Source organism: Lissotriton helveticus, chromosome 3_1 (assembly GCF_964261635.1).
Source record: "Lissotriton helveticus chromosome 3_1, aLisHel1.1, whole genome shotgun sequence".
NCBI classification, from domain to species: Eukaryota; Metazoa; Chordata; class Amphibia; order Caudata; family Salamandridae; genus Lissotriton; species Lissotriton helveticus.
Genome location: NC_136061.1, coordinates 1,528,619,161 through 1,528,640,391, shown reverse-complemented (window position 1 = coordinate 1,528,640,391; position 21,231 = coordinate 1,528,619,161). Strand labels below are relative to the sequence as shown.

General features: G+C 47.7%; 1 protein-coding gene across 2 annotated transcripts in view; it reads right to left on the bottom strand.

Annotated features, from left to right (window-relative positions):
- MCAM (melanoma cell adhesion molecule) overlaps nt 1-21,231 on the bottom strand; it is a 233,128-nt gene that overhangs the window by 94,231 nt on the left and 117,666 nt on the right. For both annotated transcript variants that reach the window (XM_078682178.1, XM_078682179.1), the window contains exons 2-6: nt 15,590-15,717; nt 13,906-14,125; nt 5,272-5,342; nt 2,341-2,425; nt 948-1,127 (exon numbers count right to left, since the gene is read on the bottom strand). In XM_078682178.1, the coding sequence (XP_078538304.1) occupies nt 948-1,127; nt 2,341-2,425; nt 5,272-5,342; nt 13,906-14,125; nt 15,590-15,717 (684 nt within the window). The remainder of the gene's footprint in view (nt 1-947; nt 1,128-2,340; nt 2,426-5,271; nt 5,343-13,905; nt 14,126-15,589; nt 15,718-21,231) is intronic.

Genomic DNA, 21,231 nt, shown 5'->3' with positions numbered 1-21,231 from the left:
CTACTCTGGATGGTCCCTTGAAGAGTCTGGGCACTGACGTCATCTGTGGAGAGTCGGAGCAGTGCGGCAGGTGGCACCCTGGTAGGGTGCTAACGCAGTGTCTGGGGTAGAGTCCGATAACTCCAAAAACCTCCCGGACGGACAGTGCGACAGTTACGCATTTGTAACCCTCAGCCTGACGCTGTCCCTGAACAAGCGCCCTTGGCTACAACGGTCTTCCTCCCCAGCTGGAAGCCGGAACGCCTACTCCGAGACTGCTGATGCTGTGTAGGATCCCCGGGAGCTTCTGTGATGATCTGGAGCCGAGGAGGGGAGGAGAGAAACTGAAAGCGTGCCATACGTGCGTGATGATTTGGAGCCGACTGGGCGAGAGTGGGAAAATGTGTAATGTGCGCATTGTGCTTAAAGGTGAGCTGACTCAGAGACTGCTGACGCGTCCACATCTCCTGTCCGTCCGTACGCGTGCACATCTCCTGTCCCCCTTCGGCAGAAAATCGACGACAACAGATCTCGCTACGGGAGCAGCGCATGCGCTGCGTCGCTAGGCGAGACCTAAAAAGGACTTTGTGGAAGGTGACAATTGATGTATCTGAGCCAGAAACAAGGCCCTGACAAGAGAAAAAAAAACTGTTGCACTATGTTTCTGCATTCTCTCGCCTGTGACTTGGCACACTATCCTCACACTGCCTTTTATTTTACCCATGGCCTGCCACACTTGCCCCGTCACAGTCTCAATTCTGGCCTCACACATTCTTGCATAAACTTCTCTTACATGTTGTGTTGTACATTCAACCATCAGCTCCTGTCTTACCTTCCCTGCCCTCCTGCCTGTGGCACGTACACTCTTTCCTCACCCCCTCTCAACAGTGCCTTGTCACACACTTGGGCATGTCTCACACGGTGTTGCGCCCAATCTTTCCTCCCTCTCTGCTGGTGGCTGTACTTACAGTACACTGTGATGTTGACCCGGTCGGACTCCATCATGCGGTCCATGCCCGGCATCCGGAAGTTCACCTCACAGTAGAACTGCGCCTCACGGTCCTGCTTGTGCACCGGTGCGTAGAGGGCACTGCTGACGGTGAACAGTCCGCTCGACTCCGTTGTGATGACGGTGGTAATATGGATCTCTGTGAGGGGAAAAGGCAAAGTTCACGGAGCGAGAAGAGGAGGGATGGATGAAAGCAGGGCGGTAAATGGGCAGATAAAATCTGGAACTGGTTGTCAGCACTTCTCAACACTGCTGCAACACATTTACTGGAACAGTACCAGCACTTCTCAACACTACTGCAACACATTTACTGGAACAGTACCAGCACTTCTGAACACTGCTGCAACACATTTACTGGAACAGTACCAGCACTTCTCAACACTACTGCAACACATTTACTGGACAGTACCAGCACTTCTCAACACTGCTGCAACACATTTAACGGGACAGTACCACCACTTCTCAACACTGCTGCAACACATTTAACGGGACAGTACCAGCACTTCTCAACACTGCTGCAACACATTTAACGGGACAGTACCAGCACTTCTCAACACTACTGCAACACATTTACTGGACAGTACCAGCACTTCTCAACACTTCTGCAACACAATTAATGGGACAGTACCAGCACTTCTCAATACTGCTGCAACACATTTAACGGGACAGTACCAGCACTTCTCAACACTGCTGCAACACATTTAACGGGACAGTACCAGCACTTCTCAACACTGCTGCAACACATTTAACGGGACAGTACCAGCACTTCTCAACACTACTGCAACACATTTACTGGACAGTACCAGCACTTCTCAACACTGCTGCAACACATTTAACGGGACAGTACCAGCACTTCTCAACACTGCTGCAACACATTTAACGTGACAGTACCAGCACTTCTCAACACTGCTGCAACACATTTAACGGGACAGTACCAGCACTTCTCAACACTGCTGCAACACATTTAACGGGACAGTACCAGCACTTCTCAACACTACTGCAACACATTTACTGGACAGTACCAGCACTTCTCAACACTGCTGCAACACATTTAACGGGACAGTACCAGCACTTCTCAACACTACTGCAACACATTTACTGGACAGTACCAGCACTTCTCAACACTACTGCAACACATTTACTGGACAGTACCAGCACTTCTCAACACTGCTGCAACACATTTAACGGGACAGTACCAGCACTTCTCAACACTACTGCTACACATTTACTGGACAGTACCAGCACTTCTCAAGGTCAAACACTAAACATGTTCTCAAAATAGTAGCACATCCCCTGCCCCTCCCTCTCCCCGGGTGTGTGCCACCAACAGCGTCTGTCCTGATGGTACCTACTTTCGTTTTGCTGCAGGGGGGTCCGACCCTTGTACCAGGTGATGTTAGGGGCTGGAAAGCCATTCCTGGTCGAGCAATCGGCGATCTGAAAGAAAGAGAGGGGTGGGCGTAAATGCACGCTGCTTCTTTTCATGAGGGCTCAGGGCATGCTGCAGTGTAAGCTGAGCTTCCTACAGCAGTGCCAGCCAGTGCTATAAGACGCCTCTGAGGTGAGCTTCCTCCAGCACTGCCTGCCTAATGTGTGAGAGTCCAGCTGTTTCCGCTTCCTCTCTTCCTCACTGCACTGTGCAGGTCCCAGCTCCCTCAGCATTGACAGGTCAGTGTTGTAATAACCTAGCCGTGCGAACTTACCCCAGGCCAGAAGTGCCCTAGCAGTGATATAGGACCTCTTCTTGCACTGCTATTTTGATCCCGCATTATGAGCGTCTTTCAGCAGTGCCTAGTCAGTGACAGAAGAGCCCAGCAGTGCGAGCTTCCTCCAGCAGTGCCCTGCAGTTCTACAGGATCCCACCGCTGTTAGCTAGCGCCATTACAGTTCTACAGGATCCCACCTCTGTTAGCTAGCGTCATTACAGTTCTACAGGATCCCACCTCTGTTAGCTAGTGCCATTACAGCGCTATAGGATCCCACCGCTGTTAGCTAGTGCCATTACAGCGCTATAGGATCCCACCGCTGTTAGCTAGCGCCATTACAGTTCTACAGGATCCCACCTCTGTTAGCTAGCGCCATTACAGTTCTACAGGATCACACCTGTTAGCTAGTGCCATTACAGCGCTATAGGATCCCACCGCTGTTAGCTAGTGCCATTACAGCGCTATAGGATCCCACCGCTGTTAGCTAGCGCCATTACAGCGCTATAGGATCCCACCTCTGTTAGCTAGCGCCATTACAGTTCTACAGGATCACACCTGTTAGCTAGTGCCATTACAGCGCTATAGGATCCCACCGCTGTTAGCTAGTGCCATTACAGCGCTATAGGATCCCACCTCTGTTAGCTAGCGCCATTACAGTTCTACAGGATCACACCTGTTAGCTAGTGCCATTACAGCGCTATAGGATCCCACCGCTGTTAGCTAGTGCCATTACAGCGCTATAGGATCCCACCGCTGTTAGCTAGCGCCATTACAGTTCTACAGGATCCCACCTCTGTTAGCTAGCGCCATTACAGTTCTACAGGATCACACCTGTTAGCTAGTGCCATTACAGCGCTATAGGATCCCACCGCTGTTAGCTAGTGCCATTACAGCGCTATAGGATCCCACCGCTGTTAGCTAGTGCCATTACAGCGCTATAGGATCCCACCGCTGTTAGCTAGCGCCATTACAGCGCTATAGGATCCCACCTCTGTTAGCTAGCGCCATTACAGTTCTACAGGATCACACCTGTTAGCTAGTGCCATTACAGCGCTATAGGATCCCACCGCTGTTAGCTAGTGCCATTACAGCGCTATAGGATCCCACCGCTGTTAGCTAGTGCCATTACAGCGCTATAGGATCCCACCGCTGTTAGCTAGCACCATTACAGCGCTACAGGATCCCACCGCTGTTAGCTAGTGCCATTACAGCGCTATAGGATCCCACCGCTGTTAGCTAGCGCCATTACAGTTCTACAGGATCCCACCTCTGTTAGCTAGCGCCATTACAGTTCTACAGGATCCCACCTCTGTTAGCTAGTGCCATTACAGCGCTATAGGATCCCACCGCTGTTAGCTAGTGCCATTACAGCGCTATAGGATCCCACCGCTGTTAGCTAGTGCCATTACAGCGCTATAGGATCCCACCGCTGTTAGCTAGCGCCATCACAGCGCTACAGGATCCCACCGCTGTTAGCTAGTGCCATTACAGCGCTATAGGATCCCACCGCTGTTAGCTAGTGCCATTACAGTGCTACAGGATCCCACCTCTATTAGGTAGTGCCATTACAGTGGTACAGGATCCCCCCGCTGTTAGCTTCCTCAGCAGTGTGGTACCTTTAGAATTGCCCTTGCAGTGCTGTAGAATCCCACCACTGTTAATTTCCTTCAGCAGTGCACCTGCAGTGCTATAGAATCCCCCAGTATTCGCTTCCCCTGGGCACCCTTCAGCAGTACCCTTGCAGTGCTACAGAATTACACTGCCTTTAGCTTCACCCAGCAGAGTGAGCTTTCTTCAGCAGTGCTCTTGCAGTGCTGTAGAATCCCACCGCTGTTCGCTTCCTCCAGCAGTGTGAGCTTCCCCCAGCAGTGCGCTTGCAGTGCTATAGAATCCTCCCAGTATTAACTTTCTCCTGCAGTGTGGGCTCCCTTCAGCAGTGCCCTTTGCAGTGCTATAGAATCCCAACACCTTCAGATTCCCCCAGAAGTGTGAGCTTTCTCCAGCAGTGTTCTTGCAGTGCTGTAGAATCCCACCACTGTTAGCTTCCCTCAGCAGTGTGAGTGTCCTTCAGCAGTGCCCTTGCAGTGCTACAGAATCCCACAGCTGTACGTTTCCGCCAGCAGTGCTCTTGCAGTGCTGTAGAATCCCAACACTGTTAGCTTCCTCCAGCAGTGTGAGGTTCCTTCAGCAGTGCTCTTGCAGTGGTGTAGAATCCCAACACTGTTAGCTTCCCTCAGCAGTGTGAGTGTCCTTCAACAGTGCCCTCGCATTGCTACAGAATCCCACCGCTGTACGTTTCCGCCAGCAGTGTGAGCTTCCCCTAGCTGTGCACTTGCAGTGCTATAGAATCCCCCCAGTATTCACTTTCTCCTGCAGTGTGGGCTCCTTTCAGCAGTGCCACAGAATCCTAACACCTTTAGCTTTCCGCAGCAGTGTGAGCTTCCTTCAGCAGTGCCAGGTCACTCAGTGTTACAAGACCCGTGTCTGCAGTGTGTGCATCCTCCAGCAGTGCCCAGCCAGCGCTGTAGTTCCCAAGCAATGTGAGCTTTTTAACCAGTTTATCAAGTTACATTTTACCTTTTCGTCTGGTTCGTCTGTGACAAGCATGCCAACCGTGTTTGGCTTTATCACAGGCGGCTCTGGAGCTTCTGGAAAAAAACAGACAACTCAAGGTTACCTCAAGAACCGGAAGATACAGAAAGAGTGGTGAAAGGCAACAAGGCATGCCAGCTAAAATCCAGGTAGAGGGAGGTAGTGGCACAAGAGGAAACACCAAAAACAACAGAACCAAGAAGAAACAACATAAGGAAATCTAGTAACGGAGAAAAAAGGAACAAAGGGAGACAGAGGGGTCAGGGGCAAAGGAAGAGGGGGGAAAGACCGCAATTGGTGGCATACTGAGAGGTAAGAAAGTAAAGAGTGAAATGGAAGTAGGAATGGAGATGAAAAGGAAGGAAGGAGAAGACGAGGGAAGAGAGGACATCAGTCAATAAGAACAGAAACATTGCATGCGAGGTTAGAAGTGCAAACACTACACACTATCTAAGGAAACAGAATTTAGGGCTCTGTACAGTATAATGACGGTGAAATATGCATAACGTGACTGTAATAGAGGCATTCTCACAGTTTTTTTTCTCTTAAATCTGTTTATTCACATGTATGTACATTTAAGCAGCACAAACAGCGAAGAAGAAAAGGACAGAGCTATCACAGCAATGCCCTTAAACAATCACTGAAAAAAATCTGCAGCAGTTTGGTGTAGCACCTCGCCCCACAGAAGGAATGATCCACTTACTAAATTTGCTAAAGTGAAATTAGCTACTTTGTAAGTGCTGTCTCTATTTATTGGAAGCCTTTGCATTGTACAGCGAATTTTGACAATGGAATTTATGGCTATATAACAACCTTGACAACCTTACAGAAGCTGCCCCCCTAGGCTATTCTCGAATATGTCGCGTGCAGAAAGTTAGGGCAGCAGTTTTGGTTAAAAAATGTCAATTTTCAACAATAATTCCCCAACTTCATTATTCTAGTCCTAATTCAAAGTGAAGGTTTGCTAAAGCCAGCCTCATCTGAACTTTGAGAGAGGTAATTCTTCAGTGCTTTAAATGGGCAGGTTCTCACAGGTACTGAGTACCTGCACTTCTTTAATTTTGAAGGGGGAGTACCAGCACTTACAAAGAAAGGGTGCAATACTTTGAATTAAAAAAAAAAAGTTTGTATTGTATTTTTATTTTACAAAACTTAGCATGGACTACAAACAAGCATCAGGGCAACATCATTACATATCACAGTAATCTGCAATAACTTGAATTATGAAAATCAGGCATTTGTATGATGGTAATATTCAGGATTACTCTAACAACGGGTTTGATCATGACAAAGAGCAAGTGTATATGCAGTGAAAGCCCTTTGCAGTTTAGAAGTGCCATATTTTAAGACTGCTTACAACTGCAGTGAACAGAACTGGAAAGAAAGGAAGGAACCCTGCACTCGCTCAACGTGACAGAGGGAATGCCATGAGTTGCAGCCCCACAGGGGGCGCCCCTGGGGTCCCATAGGCCATCCGTATGTAGTGGTAGATCAGCAACTACCACCCTGGACATGTATGATAGTGTGGGGAAGAGCGGGAAGGGGGGGTCAAGGGGAGTGGTCTACATCTGGTGAACCCCCAGAGTTTTTTCTGAAGCGCATCCCAGGTATCAGAAATTGGATACTAACGGAGACCCTTCACCTCTTCCCTAAGCATCGCCACTCTCTCTGCCTGCACCCACGCCACCACGGATAAGGGTGCAATACATTTAATGAGAGAGTACCAGAACTTCTCAGTGGCAATCAGGTGCTCTGAGATGTTGAATATCTGCACTTTTACATTTCCATTTCAACCACGGATGCAGGGGAAATAAACAACCAGAGAAACCCCTCTATACCTTCATTGATTGTTAATATGCTAGACACCAGAAGTGCCAAGGTTAACACTCTCAAAGGTAGCTCAAAGTGAATACCAACGACAAAACACCAAAATCTACCTGTTCATGAACTCCAAGGGCCTACACTAGGACCCACCTACCAGTAAACACCAAGGCCAAGACTTAAATATCCATATGGCAGTGCCAAGGCTAAAATACTCGAACCCAGCTGTCAGTAAACTCAATAGACAAGACACCAGAACGTACTTGGAAATGAAAACCAAGGACAAACCACCTCCTAGTGAACTTCACAGGCAAGGCATTAGAACCCATCTCAAACTGAACACTACGGACAAGACACAAGAACCTACCTGGCAGTGACTCTCAAGTACAAAAGAAAAGAACCTAGCTTCAAGTAAACACCATGGACAAGACATCAGAAACAATTTGGCAGAGAACTTTGAAGACAATGAACGAGATCTTGACAGGCAATGAAAACCAAGAAGACACCAGAACCCAGCTGGGAGTGAACATCACAAACGACACCAGAAATCACCTAGCAGTTAAGGCCAAGGATGAGACACCCGAACGCGCCTGATGCTGACTGTGAAAGACAAGGCACCAGAACACTTATAGAGCTGAATATCAAAGACAAGATACGAACTGGCAGCAAACACCAAGGACATGACTCAATAACTCAATGGACAATAAACGAGAAGAACAAAACACCCAAAACCCACTTGCAGTGAACACTCACAACATGATATTAGTCCACATGGCTGCGAACGCCACAGACAAGCAATATGAAACAACCTCAACAACAAAGACAAGATATCAGAGTCTATTTGGCAGCAAAGACAAAATACAGGACACCCAAATTCCCTGCAACCGAAGAGCAAGGCCGAGGCAGCAGAACATACCTGGCTACGACCCCAAAGATAAGATACTAGTAATCACTTGAAAATATTCCTCTCCCACTTTGGAAATGTTGATTCTCTTATCCGTACTTTGCCTCTCCTTCCATTTTTCTGTCATGCCATGCAGACCCTATTGGTGGTCTCTGTTCCATGATCGATCCATCCGCCAGCCGGTGTGGTCTGAGCATTTTGGGGAGGATCTTTCTATTTTCAAGGCTCTTCCCTCATTACATCATCCGTTGAGCCAGTTACCTACCTTCAGTAAGGCTCTTTGTGGTGGATACTCTATTCAGCTCCAGATTCCTCACCTTAGAATATCTCCCAGGCACCACACTGGATCTGGAGAAATATTCATAACAGTGCTCCTAGGCACGCAGTTCCACAATGGCTTCATACAACCAAGGAAGTGACAGAGCAGAATTGCATTTAAATCCCACTTCTGTGTGATGACATACATTTGTTGTCCTTTCCTTTTCCAAGTCCTCAGATGTGATGTGCTGCCTAATCCAGTGTTTCAAACAGTCTGTTGAATACTAACTTTGAACCTTTTAAGATATTAAAAGGAGGCCACTCCACAGAATGGGCAGGTGGGGGCTGTGAGGAATCTGCGACTAGATATGAGTATTTACCTGAGTGTTGCTAAAGGTAAGTAACTTGTCCTTTACATGGAAACTTCTAACCACAGATACTTTACCTTAGAATAAATACCAAGGGAGTACCTCCCCAAGATGGAGGGTCTGTGGAGTGGGCTTAGGCCATTGCAAATCCTTGCTGGGTTAAAGACAACACAAATAAATGAGAATCCACCAGGTTTGCTTGCGAAGGATCAGGGTCTCAGGCTCCCCACCAGGTTACAAATTAGTCCCAGTGCGCTGCATAAATGGATTTCGTGGAGGGTGTCTGGTGGCAAGAATGACATCCATCTCTACAGTGGCAAGTCAAATGCAGTCAATTGCCCCTGCTCACTTTACACGCCTGGGGTGTACATTACATAGATTCGGGTAGAGGACCCTGCCCTGTTGCTGAGACAGGAGATCCTTGCAGAGTTGCTGCCTGATTGGATGACAGATGCCCAAGCCTAAGAATCGTGGGCACTACACTCTCTTCGCCCAATGAACAGAAGGTTGCACAAAGCTAAGAGGACAAGAAGCCTCAGAGCCACCCTCACCATGATCCAAGCTTGAAGCATCTGAATCATATACACATTTCCTGGACTCACTGATGTGGAGTAAAATTCTTGAACTCCACTGTTTCAAAGATTACCCCAATGGATTAAAGCATTCGGCAAAGGATTCTGGTGGGACTTTGGCATGTATTTGGTAAAACCCCAACATTTCAAAAGTTCTGCCTTCGTCCAGAGGTGGTCCTGGAATGACTGTGATGAGCCCAACTTCAGCAGCCAGTCATCGAGCAGGAGGATGGATAGATGCTCTTTAGAAATGTGTTCGGGTATGAGAGGGATATTGGGCAGGAAGGACTGAAAAGGGAGGGCATAGCCTTTTTGAACAATGTGCCAGACCCATCTGTCGGATGTGATGGACCGTCAAACAAGGAAGATCATTTTGGATTGTGCTTTCCACTGGTTGGGCTTGCGCCACTAAGGGCCAGCTAAAGTGGTTTGTTGGGCATTGTAGCAGGGGAGGAGGAGATGGAAGCCCTAAGGTAGCCCACACTTTACCTACCAGATGCACAGCTCTGGTCTTAAAAGGTCTGGGCTTGGAGCCTCACCGGTGTGTGTAAGCTGTCTCTGTATATACGCCAGCCCTCTGGAATAGCCCCTACCTGCTTTGACCTGGTGTCTAAAGCAAAGCATGTACATCACCGGAGGACACTGTGGAGCATATGAAGGCATGTCTATGAAGGGTAAGAATAGAGCCAACCATTCTGCCAAGGTACCCAGACTTGCTTGGAAATTATACTTAGTAGGATCCTTCCCAAGTATCTTCGGAGGTAGCAAGGTACTAAAGTTCTTCAGGGACTGCCGGCAAGATCTCAAGTGTCTCAAGCGGTATGTGTGTGCCAGCCCAACAGACAGATTGCGTTTATAGATGTGAGTGCCAGACTAGTGGAAGAAAGCACTGTTTTGGCATGGGCATCAAGCCTTTTGGCTTGTCTATCCAAAGGAGTGGTTGAAAACTATTTTGGATTCATAGTACTGGTTGAGGCCTATACAATAAGAATCTCTTGAGTGGGGTGCTTGGCAATAATGTGTGTGTCACCAGCATATCATTTCTGTCAAAACATTTGTTCTCGTCTCAATGGAGGGCATCTGTAATTCTAAAATGTGGCTGTCCTCCAAACCGCCTCTGGGAATGAGGAACTTTCTTCCATTGGCAGCCTATGCTGTGAGTCAAGCTCTCTCTCATGGGAGGTAAAAAGTCCACTGACATTTTATAAGTTCTGGTATAAGGCACCATTAGTGGTGTGCGGATGCTCTCCTCCAGACCATCATCAGTATTCTAGGATTGCACCCTTCTCTGAGACAGAATCAGAGTCAGAGTCAAAAAGATAATGGAGCCTCTGTTGATAGTTCTTATGCAGTAGATGTACAAGACAGGATTAGAATCATGGCTGTGCCTGTAACCTTGCTGCACAACATTGATCAAGCTCGGTCAAACATCGGCTCAAGGTCCTACACGAGTGTCGGCAGAGAATTAACCTCTGACACCGGCGTTCGGGTAGAGGGACCTGGCATGGATCGTAGAGCCAGAGTAGAAGTCTGTAATGAAGTTGGTACAGGTGCAGTAACAACTCCCAAGGAGACAAATCCGACTGGAGACTCCTGCAGTTCTGTGGGTCCCAAAGAGGTGACATAAGCAGCTGAAATCACACAGAAAATTTGCAGCATGGCCTCTTTGAAGGCCTCTATCTGCTGAGGGGCTGATGGCAGCCCACAAAACTCAACTCAGTGCACATCTGAATCAACTGAGGGATCAGCTCCACTGCCAGTGACCTCGATAGAAAGTGACTGACATTTCAACATCCTTGCGCCTTCTCTTTCAAGTCAGAGTGCCAGGATGGAAATGAGTCCTACTTCTCCTTTTTATGATTTCATTTGGACTGGAGGGCTTTGAGTGGAAAATGGAGCAGACGCGGGGGCAGCAATGGGACTTGGACGGTGCCCATGGCTTGTAGCGGAAGCGGGGTCTGCGTGAGGACAGCAACATCTTTTTGTGTTCAGTGACATACAACTTTGCCTCCCGGTCTCAAACCACCTTTGGGTGCATTAAAGTGCATTTGCCACACAACTTTGAGTCATGTCCTGAGCCCAGGTACTAAAGGTACACCTAGACTGGATCTGTGACCAAACTTTGCTTCCTGCAGTCATGGCATGATTTGAATCCTGTTCCTTTCAGTGGCAACATTGTTTCCTGGCACACTATAAAAAAGTTTGAAATCGGCAGAGAAACACAGAACAAAAGGTACTGATATCACAGTCAAGGGGTGGTGCTTATATACAGCTCCGTATGGAACCAATGTCAAGCCCCACAATGCCACCGAGGGTGCACAAGAGTACTAAAAAATTCTCCAGACCCAGCCTGGCAGCTGGGGGAAATTCTAAGGGGAGGAATCTGCGGTTAGAAATATCCATCAGGAGTCCTATATTCAGCTCCACAGCACTTTAGAATAGTCTTGGGGTTACATTAAGCAGGTTTCAAGAAACCAGCATAACGTAAGAAAAAAATTGAGGAAGGAAATTGAAGATGACAGACAAAAAGAAAGGTACAACAAATGAAAGAAAAAGACAGAAGGGGGAAGAATGTAGAACGTCTGAGAAAGATTGGAATGTGTCAGGAAAAAAGAAGACAATAGGACTGCTTATCAATAGTCTAGACTAGTACATAACTGAGTACTTAAATTAACAAACCAGACAGGCCTCTCTATAGAAACTAAGGTGATAATGTTCCTTGTGTGGGGATTTTTGCAGTTGCAGCTGAATGTAAGCTTCCTCCTTTCAGTGGTGCTCAGTGTGCGCTATTGGTCCCAGTTTAAGAGCTTCCCTCACCAGTCCCATGTCTACACTGCAGACCCTCAGCAGTCTGAGCTTCCTGAAGCTTGTGATCTGCTACTGCACTAGCACCAGAAGTGCGAGCCGCCTCCAGCTGTGTTTCGACAACCCTATAATCCTTCAGCAGGGTGATCTTCCTCCTGCAGTGCCCTGCCAGTGTTTTACTCCCCCACCAGTGTGAGCTTATTCCTGCAGTGCCCTGCCAGTGCTTTACTCCCCCACCAGTGTGAGCTTCCTCCTGCAGTGCCCTGTCAGTGCTTTACTCCCCCACCAGTGTGATCTTCCTCCTGCAGTGCCCTGCCAGTGCTTTACTCCCCCACCAGTGTGAGCTTATTCCTGCAGTGCCCTGCCAGTGCTTTACTCCCCCACCAGTGTGAGCTTCCTCCTGCAGTGCCCTGTCAGTGCTTTACTCCCCCACCAGTGTGAGCTTCCTCCTGCAGTGCCCTGTCAGTGCTTTACTCCCCCACCAGTGTGAGTTTCCTCCTGCAGTGCCCTGCCAGTGCTTTACTCCCCCACCAGTGTGAGTTTCCTCCTGCAGTGCCCTGTCAGTGCTTTACTCCCCCACCAGTGTGAGCTTCCTCCTGCAGTGCCCTGTCAGTGCTTTACTCCCCCACCAGTGTGAGTTTCCTCCTGCAGTGCCCTGCCAGTGCTTTACTCCCCCACCAGTGTGAGCTTATTCCTGCAGTGCCCTGTCAATGCTTTACTCCCCCACTAGTTTGAGTTTCCTCCTGCAGTGCCCTGTCAGTGCTTTAGTCCCCCGCCAGTGTGAGCTTATTCCTGCAGTGCCCTGTCAGTGCTTTACTTCCCCACCAGTGTGAGTTTCCTCCTGCAGTGCCCTGTCAGTGCTTTAGTCCCCCGCCAGTGTGAGCTTATTCCTGCAGTGCCCTGTCAATGCTTTACTCCCCCACTAGTTTGAGTTTCCTCCTGCAGTGCCCTGTCAGTGCTTTAGTCCCCCGCCAGTGTGAGCTTATTCCTGCAGTGCCCTGTCAGTGCTTTACTTCCCCACCAGTGTGAGTTTCCTCCTGCAGTGCCCTGTCAGTGCTTTAGTCCCCCGCCAGTGTGAGCTTATTCCTGCAGTGCCCTGTCAATGCTTTACTCCCCCACTAGTTTGAGTTTCCTCCTGCAGTGCCCTGTCAGTGCTTTAGTCCCCCACCAGTGTGAGCTTATTCCTGCAGTGCCCTGTCAATGCTTTACTCCCCCACTAGTTTGAGTTTCCTCCTGCAGTGCCCTGTCAGTGCTTTAGTCCCCCACCAGTGTGAGCTTATTCCTGCAGTGCCCTGTCAGTGCTTTACTCCCCCACCAGTGCGAGTTTCCTCCTGCAGTGCCCTGTCAATGCTTTACTCCCCCACCAGTGTGAGCTTCTTCCTACAGTGCCCTGTCAGTGCTTTACTCCCCAGCCAGTGTGAGTTTCCTCCTGCAGTGCCCTGTCAGTGCTTTACTCCCCCACCAGTGTGAGTTTCCTCCTGCAGTGCCCTGTCAGTGCTTTACTCCCCCACCAGTGTGAGTTTCCTCCTGCAGTGCCCTGTCAATGCTTTACTCCCCCACCAGTGTGAGTTTCCTCCTGCAGTGCCCTGTCAGTGCTTTACTCCTGCACTAGTGTGAGCTTCCTCCTGCAGTGTCCTGCCAAACTAACAGCCCCCCCCCCGCCAATGTGAACTTTCTCCAGCAGTGCCCACGCTGTTTAGAACCAAGGACTGTTAGATATCACCATTCAGTGTCTATGATAAGAGTTATGTGTGTATATGAACTGTTTGTTGGGCCTTTTTAGGCATGACATCAAACTGTTGATAAACCGAAACTGAAACAGTGTCTTGGAGAGTGGACCTGGCACCCACTGTAGACCTGGGACCCCATGAAATGTCCCCAGGAAACTTACTGAACACCCGCAGCTCAGTCCGGCCCTCTGCAAAGCCAACCACGCCAGCGCCAATCTGGCAGACGAAGGTCCGCTCGTCTTGTACGGTCACCTCGCGGATGACCAACGTGAAGTTTGGTAGGACCGTGATTCGATCCTTATACTCAGTGTCCAGTATGGATGTGCTGTCAGGACCCATGTCTGGGCCCATGTAGGAGATCTTCGTGCGTCCATTTTTCTCCTGCAGAGACAAGAATAAGGAAGTCAATTGCCTTCCAGGGGGCACTTTCTAAATTCTGTATCTTTTCCTGCAGCCCCTCACAGCTCAACTCCTGTCCAATGCCCCACCTTTCATCATTGCCTATTCTTCTCACATCCACCAGAGGTCAAATGTCTTTCCGAAAACTTAGGAGATTCCCTGAAAATCCCCATCAACCTTGGTCACCAACCTACAAGAGGCACTACTTCGATGTAATCAGGGATTATGGACCCCCACACATGCCGCCTACTCTACAATAGGGCACCAATCACACCCAAGCTTGTATTAGAAGCGCAGCCAAAAATCAAATATTCAGGTTTAGTAGCATACACTTGTATTTACCCGCTCAAAGCTGCAATTTTGAAATATAGCCACACATAAGTTAACTTTAACTCAGAATACCCACTTTATAAAGTGTAGCAAACTAGTGATGCCTTGGTTTGTTTTTGGCTGACTAGAAAGGTTAAAGTTTGATGGTTCAACTGATGACAATAATATGAGCAACTGAAAAATGTGGGCACAGTAGGCTCTTTAGTTCTAAAAACAGTATATCAGTTTCCGTCAGTTACTTGACCCATTGACCAATTCTTCTGTATTTTGCCGAATGTTTGACTCACACATTTCCATGTTCAATGTTGATGGCTGACTCTTCAATGTTTGGTTAAATTACTCACCAGCTTACTAGTTTCTCTATCTTTAGCTAAAGGCCTTACCTACCACTTCTGGTAAGCTTCTTTTAGGCACTGTTCAGTGCTTGGCACAGTACTATAGCACTCTCTGCAGCCCTCACTTGCTGCATTTTTCATGCCACTTTCCACTCAGCACTTGGGCGTGCCGTGCCCCAGGTCTGTGATGTTTCCTCCCAGTCCTCCCACAGAACCCGTCCCTCCACCACTTCTCGTTCAGCGCCCACGGACTTACAAGGGCTTGGAACCCGTGCCAGTGTTCCCTGCCCCTTCCGTTCGCCCAATTCAGACCTGACACAGATTCGCTGGCAGTTATGTTCTGCCCTCTACTAGCCCACTGTACTTAGTAAGACATGTGGCAGTAGTTTTCTGCCCTTTCCTCCCCCTCAGTCTTTGCATCGATCTAGTGATAGAGGTTTTCTACCCCATATCTCTGCCTATCCCACAGTACTTACACAGGCCAGTGGCAGTAGTTTTGTATCCTTTCCCTGAGGCCCCTTCTGCCCGCACTTACTCAGAATAAGTGGAAGTAGTTGTCTGCCCTTTTTGTCTGTGCCAACCTCAAAGAATTTACTCTGACCAGTGCTAGTCATTTTCTGCCCCTTTCCTATGGGCTTTTCCCTCACTACTCTACATACATCTATTGACAGTATTTTCCTGCCAATCCCCTTCACCTGCCCCACAATACTCACACTGACCAGTGGCAGTAGTATTCCTTCCCTCCACATTTCTTCTGCCCCCACACACTTCCTTTACTTACAAAGAACCAGTGCTGGTACGTGTAGTTGGATGGCTCCGAGATGTTGAAACTGCAGTCGATGCGGGCAGTGCCTCCTTCCTTCACCTCCACCTCATCTGGCACCGAGATCAAAACCTTGCCAGTCACACCTGGGCAACCACAGAGAGAAAAAGGAGGTCAACAGAAGCAGGGCAGGAGTGTAAGAAAGTGAGCAGAGGAGGAGGCGGGGACATAGAGGATGGAAAAGAGGGGCAGATCTATCAGGAGGGGTGACTGAGGACATGGCATGTGTGGGAATAGGTGACTGAGGACATAGCATGTGTGGAGATAGGTGACTGAGGACATAGCGTGTGTGGAGATAGGTGACTGAGGACATAGCATGTGTGGAGATAGGTGACTGAGGACATAGCGTGTGTGGAGATAGGTGACTGAGGACATAGCATGTTTGGAGATAGGTGACTGAGGACATAGCGTGTGTGGAGATAGGTGACGGAGGACATAGTGTGTGTGGAGATAGGTGACTGAAGATGTAGCCTGTGTGGAGATAGGTGAGTGAGGACGTAGCGTGTGTGGAGATAGGTGACAGGACATAGCGTGTGTGGAGATAGGTGACTGAGGATGTAGCGTGTGTGGAGATAGGTGACTGAGGACATAGCGTGTGTGGAGATAGGTGACTGAGGACATAGCATGTGTGGAGATAGGTGACTGAGGACATAGCGTGTGAGGAGATAGGTGACTGAGGACATAGCATGTGTGGAGATAGGTGACTGAGGATGTAGCGTGTGAGGAGATAGGTGACTGAGGACATAGCATGTGTGGAGATAGGTGACTGAGGACATAGCATGTGTGGAGATAGGTGACTGAGGATGTAGCGTGTGTGGAGATAGGTGACTGAGGACGTAGCATGTGTGGAGATAGGTGACTGAGGATGTAGCGTGTGTGGAAATAGGTGACTGAGGATGTAGCGTGTGTGGAAATAGGTGACTGAGGATGTAGCGTGTGTGGAGATAGGTGACTGAGGACGGGAAACATCCTTTACAACGAAACTTTTTCCACGCAGTACCTTTACAACGCAGGAATTACAACACAAGTCGTTACAACGACTTGCGCTGGAGGGCGCTGTAGGATAGGGAATAGTTTAATTTACTATCCAAAACCTTCCCTACTATCCACGGGGACTGTAGTTGGAATAGTAAATTAAACTATTCACTATCCAGCGCCCCCCAACGCAAGTCGTTGTAACGACTTGCATTGTAAAACCTGCGTTGTAAAGGCATGCGTGGAAAAAGCATGCGTTATAACGACATACATCCCTGAGGACATAGTGTGTGGAGATAGGTGACTGAGGACCTGGTGTGTGTCTGGAGATAGGTGACTGAGGACATGGCGTGTGTGGGGATAGGCCAGTAGGGAATCAGAAGACCGATGGAGCAGATGGAAAGTGCAAGAGGCAGGCAGAAGACTTCAACAGTGGAAGGGGAGGGTCAGTCGGAAAGGAGAGATTATGACAATAAACAAGGAACAATGGGCTTGTTTTAAACTTTTGGGGATGGAGTAATGTCCATCAGGGCAATGGAGAAAGAACACAGATTCCCTGTGCCTGAGTTAGTGCTAATCCAGCCCACTCAGGCCAATCCCCATGCTGCTTTCATGCTTGAGAGCAGCGCAGGGTTTGGACAGGGCGCCTGTGATGCCAGAATCTGGAAGCAGAGAAGCGAGAGCCAGCTGGCAGCACCAGGTAAATCTTTAAAAAAAAAAATATTACTATTAAACACCCCGTGCACTCCCCCCACACCCTCTCTGCCCCCCTACGTCCCCTCCACCCGCCCACCACTCTATCTGTGCCGGCTGCCACTGCCTTAGTGAAAAATGGACCCACAATACCCCTCTGCAGAACTTCAACAAAGTATTTCACCACAAAATCAGGACACGCGCAGAAGCAGTGCATAAGAAAAAGGAAAAAAATATATTACGTTGTATGGCTTGAGCCAATTCTACATCAACATGGATTAGACCATCTGCTAGTGGTATATCAGGACAAATATGTAATTATATAAAGGTATATCACCACCCACAATCTTTATTCGATCCTCATATGATCATAAAAGAAATCATATAGCCGATAGTATAAAACATGTAAATGCGTTACGGATTTAAAATACATATAAATAACCGATGCCCTCTGCCGTACGGCACGCCGAATCAAAGTTGCAGTTAAAAAGCAAATCCTCACCATTGACCGCGACTGCAGAAATGCTAGAGCAGCCCTACCATATTTGCTATTGTCCTGTTTTAGAAGAGGTAAAATGTACAATTCTCTTCATGATGAATAAAACTTACAAAAAAACATACAGCGCAACGTGCATTGTACAGACCTGCCATCACATGAACATGGCAGTTAATTAGCAATTATAGGTATATCAAAACAATAACCTTTCAGGCTTAGTGTGTAACTCGGCATGGAGAGATCTGTGCTAATCCTATGCTTAAGAGCTTTGCTAGAAAAACAGACATTTGAGGTGAGCAGGTTGAGAGCGTCGCTGGTGTTGTGGGGTGCTCTACACAGGCGATGCTTTCCACCTAAACTTGGGAACTACCCAGTTTTCTGCTTCTTTTTTGCATACATACACACTTATATATATACATACATATATATATATATATATATATACACACACACACACACACACTGTTAGATGCCTCCATACAACGACTGTCAAGCACCCTCACACATAAGACTCAAAGGCATGCAAACAGAAACCGGAGCATGCCGAAACACAGGCAACATTGCACAGCCACACATGCAGCAAGAGACACACACACTCAGCACTAGACACCCTGCACCCTCAGATGACCAGATAGCTACAGTAAGATCCCCCTTTTAGATAGCCACACACCAACCAGACTGATGCATACACACATCAGACAAACACCCACCATACACTCACACAAACTTAGGACACCCACCATAAAATGCCCAAACTCCAACATACTTTTGCCAGGCACTCGTCTTATGGAATGTCCTGTGCATTATCTCCCTGAGACCCCTATGCACATTCTTTTCTTGTGCTTGCTCCTTTCTTCTTTCAACTCCTGTGACAAGACCTAGACTGGATCTTCTTGTTAGTATTTTTCACATCTTCCTGATCTGCCACTTAAGCCTAAAGTGACACCATCCATCATCAAATGCCAACACAACACAATCAGACAGCAACATATCCACCTTCAAACACCTGTACAACACCGTTAGATACTCACACACAGTAATCACACACCCACATAAACCATTAAATTCCCTCTTCTCATGAGAGGCGCACGACGAGGATACTGAGGCTTTCATATCGAGCTACAAAACCATCGCCTCTAGAATATCAACTACCACTATATCATGTACATATGCATAGGTATAGATGTATTATTCTTAATTCCACATTCACGTGCCCTGATAATATGCCCAGGCAGAAGTGGAGAAATATGTGGAAATTGAAAAAACAAGCACAACCAAGACAAAGGTGTACCATGAAAAGCTGTACAAAGCGATAAAGCTGCCATGACCATAGCAGTACACTTCAGTGTAGCACTCACAAAAGAGAGAATCAAATACCAACCAGGATACTCTCTACGACATGGCAGCACACTCCGCAGAGAGGGCACTTGCCAGCGTAAGCGGACATCAAGGCAGCACATACAACCAAAAAAAGAATGGTAAACAGTGCTCCAAATGAGCAGCTAAATCATGCTAGCTATCTCTAGTACTGTTAGCAAGTCAGGGACCCATTGGCTAACCTCAAACTATCTAAAGGCTGCCTGAGAATAGACTGACTGATACCTGGGGAACAGGGGCCACACTCTTGGTGTAAGCTGTGGCTCAGTTCCCATGAGAGAAATCGAATACCTAAAAAGCCAGAGCAGAGATCTGTAAAGAATTCTGGACTTACAACAAGGCTGTGGAATTCCAATGATGCCAAGGACAAATTTGTGTCCAGGACAAGTTCTCATGTTTGTTTTGTTTTCTGGGCCAGTAAGTCCAGTCCCTTTCTGCACAACCCTGTGGCTGCCAGTTTGCAGTTTCCTAGTATGGTTCTATGAAGGAGGTTTGTTATTTGTATACATATGCAAGAGTTTTAATTTTTTTATATTTTATTCATTGATGCTAACTCTTTGTTAACAGGTTGAGAACTCCAATGAAATCAAGTGAGCTCTACCTGCATTACTGATAGTGGTTCTAGTAGAACGAGGCAGCCATTCTAACTAAATATATTATCAAAGACTGCATGAAGTGTGACAAAGGGATGGGTATCCCCTGGCTCTCTGGAGTTTATCAGAGCCTATGCAGTGTCAATAGAGGCAGTATCTTTATAAACCCCAGAGAGACAGAAACCTTGGACAAGAAAGAACTAAGAAGTGCCCTTTACTCACTATGTACCCAAGATAGACTGGTGCTAGATTCAAAGAAATCACTCGTTTTTGATTACATGTCCCGTGAGCGGTGTTGTCTCCCCTTACCAGATTATTTATTGTTATCGATGAGTAATTGGGACAGGAGCCTCTTATTCCATCTCAGAGCAGGGACAATTAAATTTGCATTATGTTTTCCTTTTGGCTATAACCCGCAACTCGCTTTACTACCGTGCCCATGCGACGGGATAAGTGGCCAATCTATTATTAATTTTTTGTTTTTCTGCAAATACTATGCAAAGTACAGTAAGGGGTTTCTCCAGCCATTTTTTAAAAAGAGCAGGCCGGTTAGTTTGGAGTTTGCCTACTCGAGTATGTTGTCTTTGAGCAATGTAGAGCTCGTTTTTCGCCCCAGCACTTTTTTGAGGGTTGCCACCCGGGCACGTAAGTCAATGCTAGCACCCTGAGCCCCACATGCACTGAAGGACATATTTTATAATTGCTGCTAATGGTTTTATTGTCCTTTCCTCCCTTAATGGAATGGACGGGACAATGTAATTGCTGCTAATAGATCTATTGTTTTAGCCTTGATTGTATCATACTGTGTTTTATAAATTGTTATTTATTTGTTTATATTGTTACTTTTCTCCTGTTACCAATATTGCTATTGTACTTTTATGGATATGATGTATATCCGAATAAAGTTATAAACTGAACCGAACTGGTTCTAGTATAAAAATATGTGGGCGTGCTACAATTTGAGGTACAAAAGGGGGTGGTGATGGTTCTGATGCTCCGTCCATCACCACCCCCTTTTGTACAGCTTTGGCCGCCATAAGTGTGGCAGGGTATGCTCGGACGTGAGTCCCTTGCTCACTTTGCCACTGGATTCAAGCAAGCCGGGCTGAAGACGGCTGGAATGCCAGAAACCGGTCCTCGGAAGCTTGTTTCCGGTCCAGGGAAGGCATGGCTTGGCAGTTCGGGCTGGACAGTTCCCAAGAGGCACAGGGTCAGACTGATTTGCATATAGCCATGTCTGAACTGGGGTGGCAGAGTGGGCTAAAGAATGGTGATGGATCAAACCCAGATCTTTTGACTGGGTGTGACTGTTTGATTGGTTCTGATGCTCCGTCCATCACCACCCCCTTTTGTATCACTTTGGCCGCCATAAGTGTGGCAGGGTATGCTCAGACGTGAGTCCCTTGCTCACTTTGCCACTGGATTCAAGCAAGCCGGGCTGAAGACGGCTGGAATGCCAGAAACCG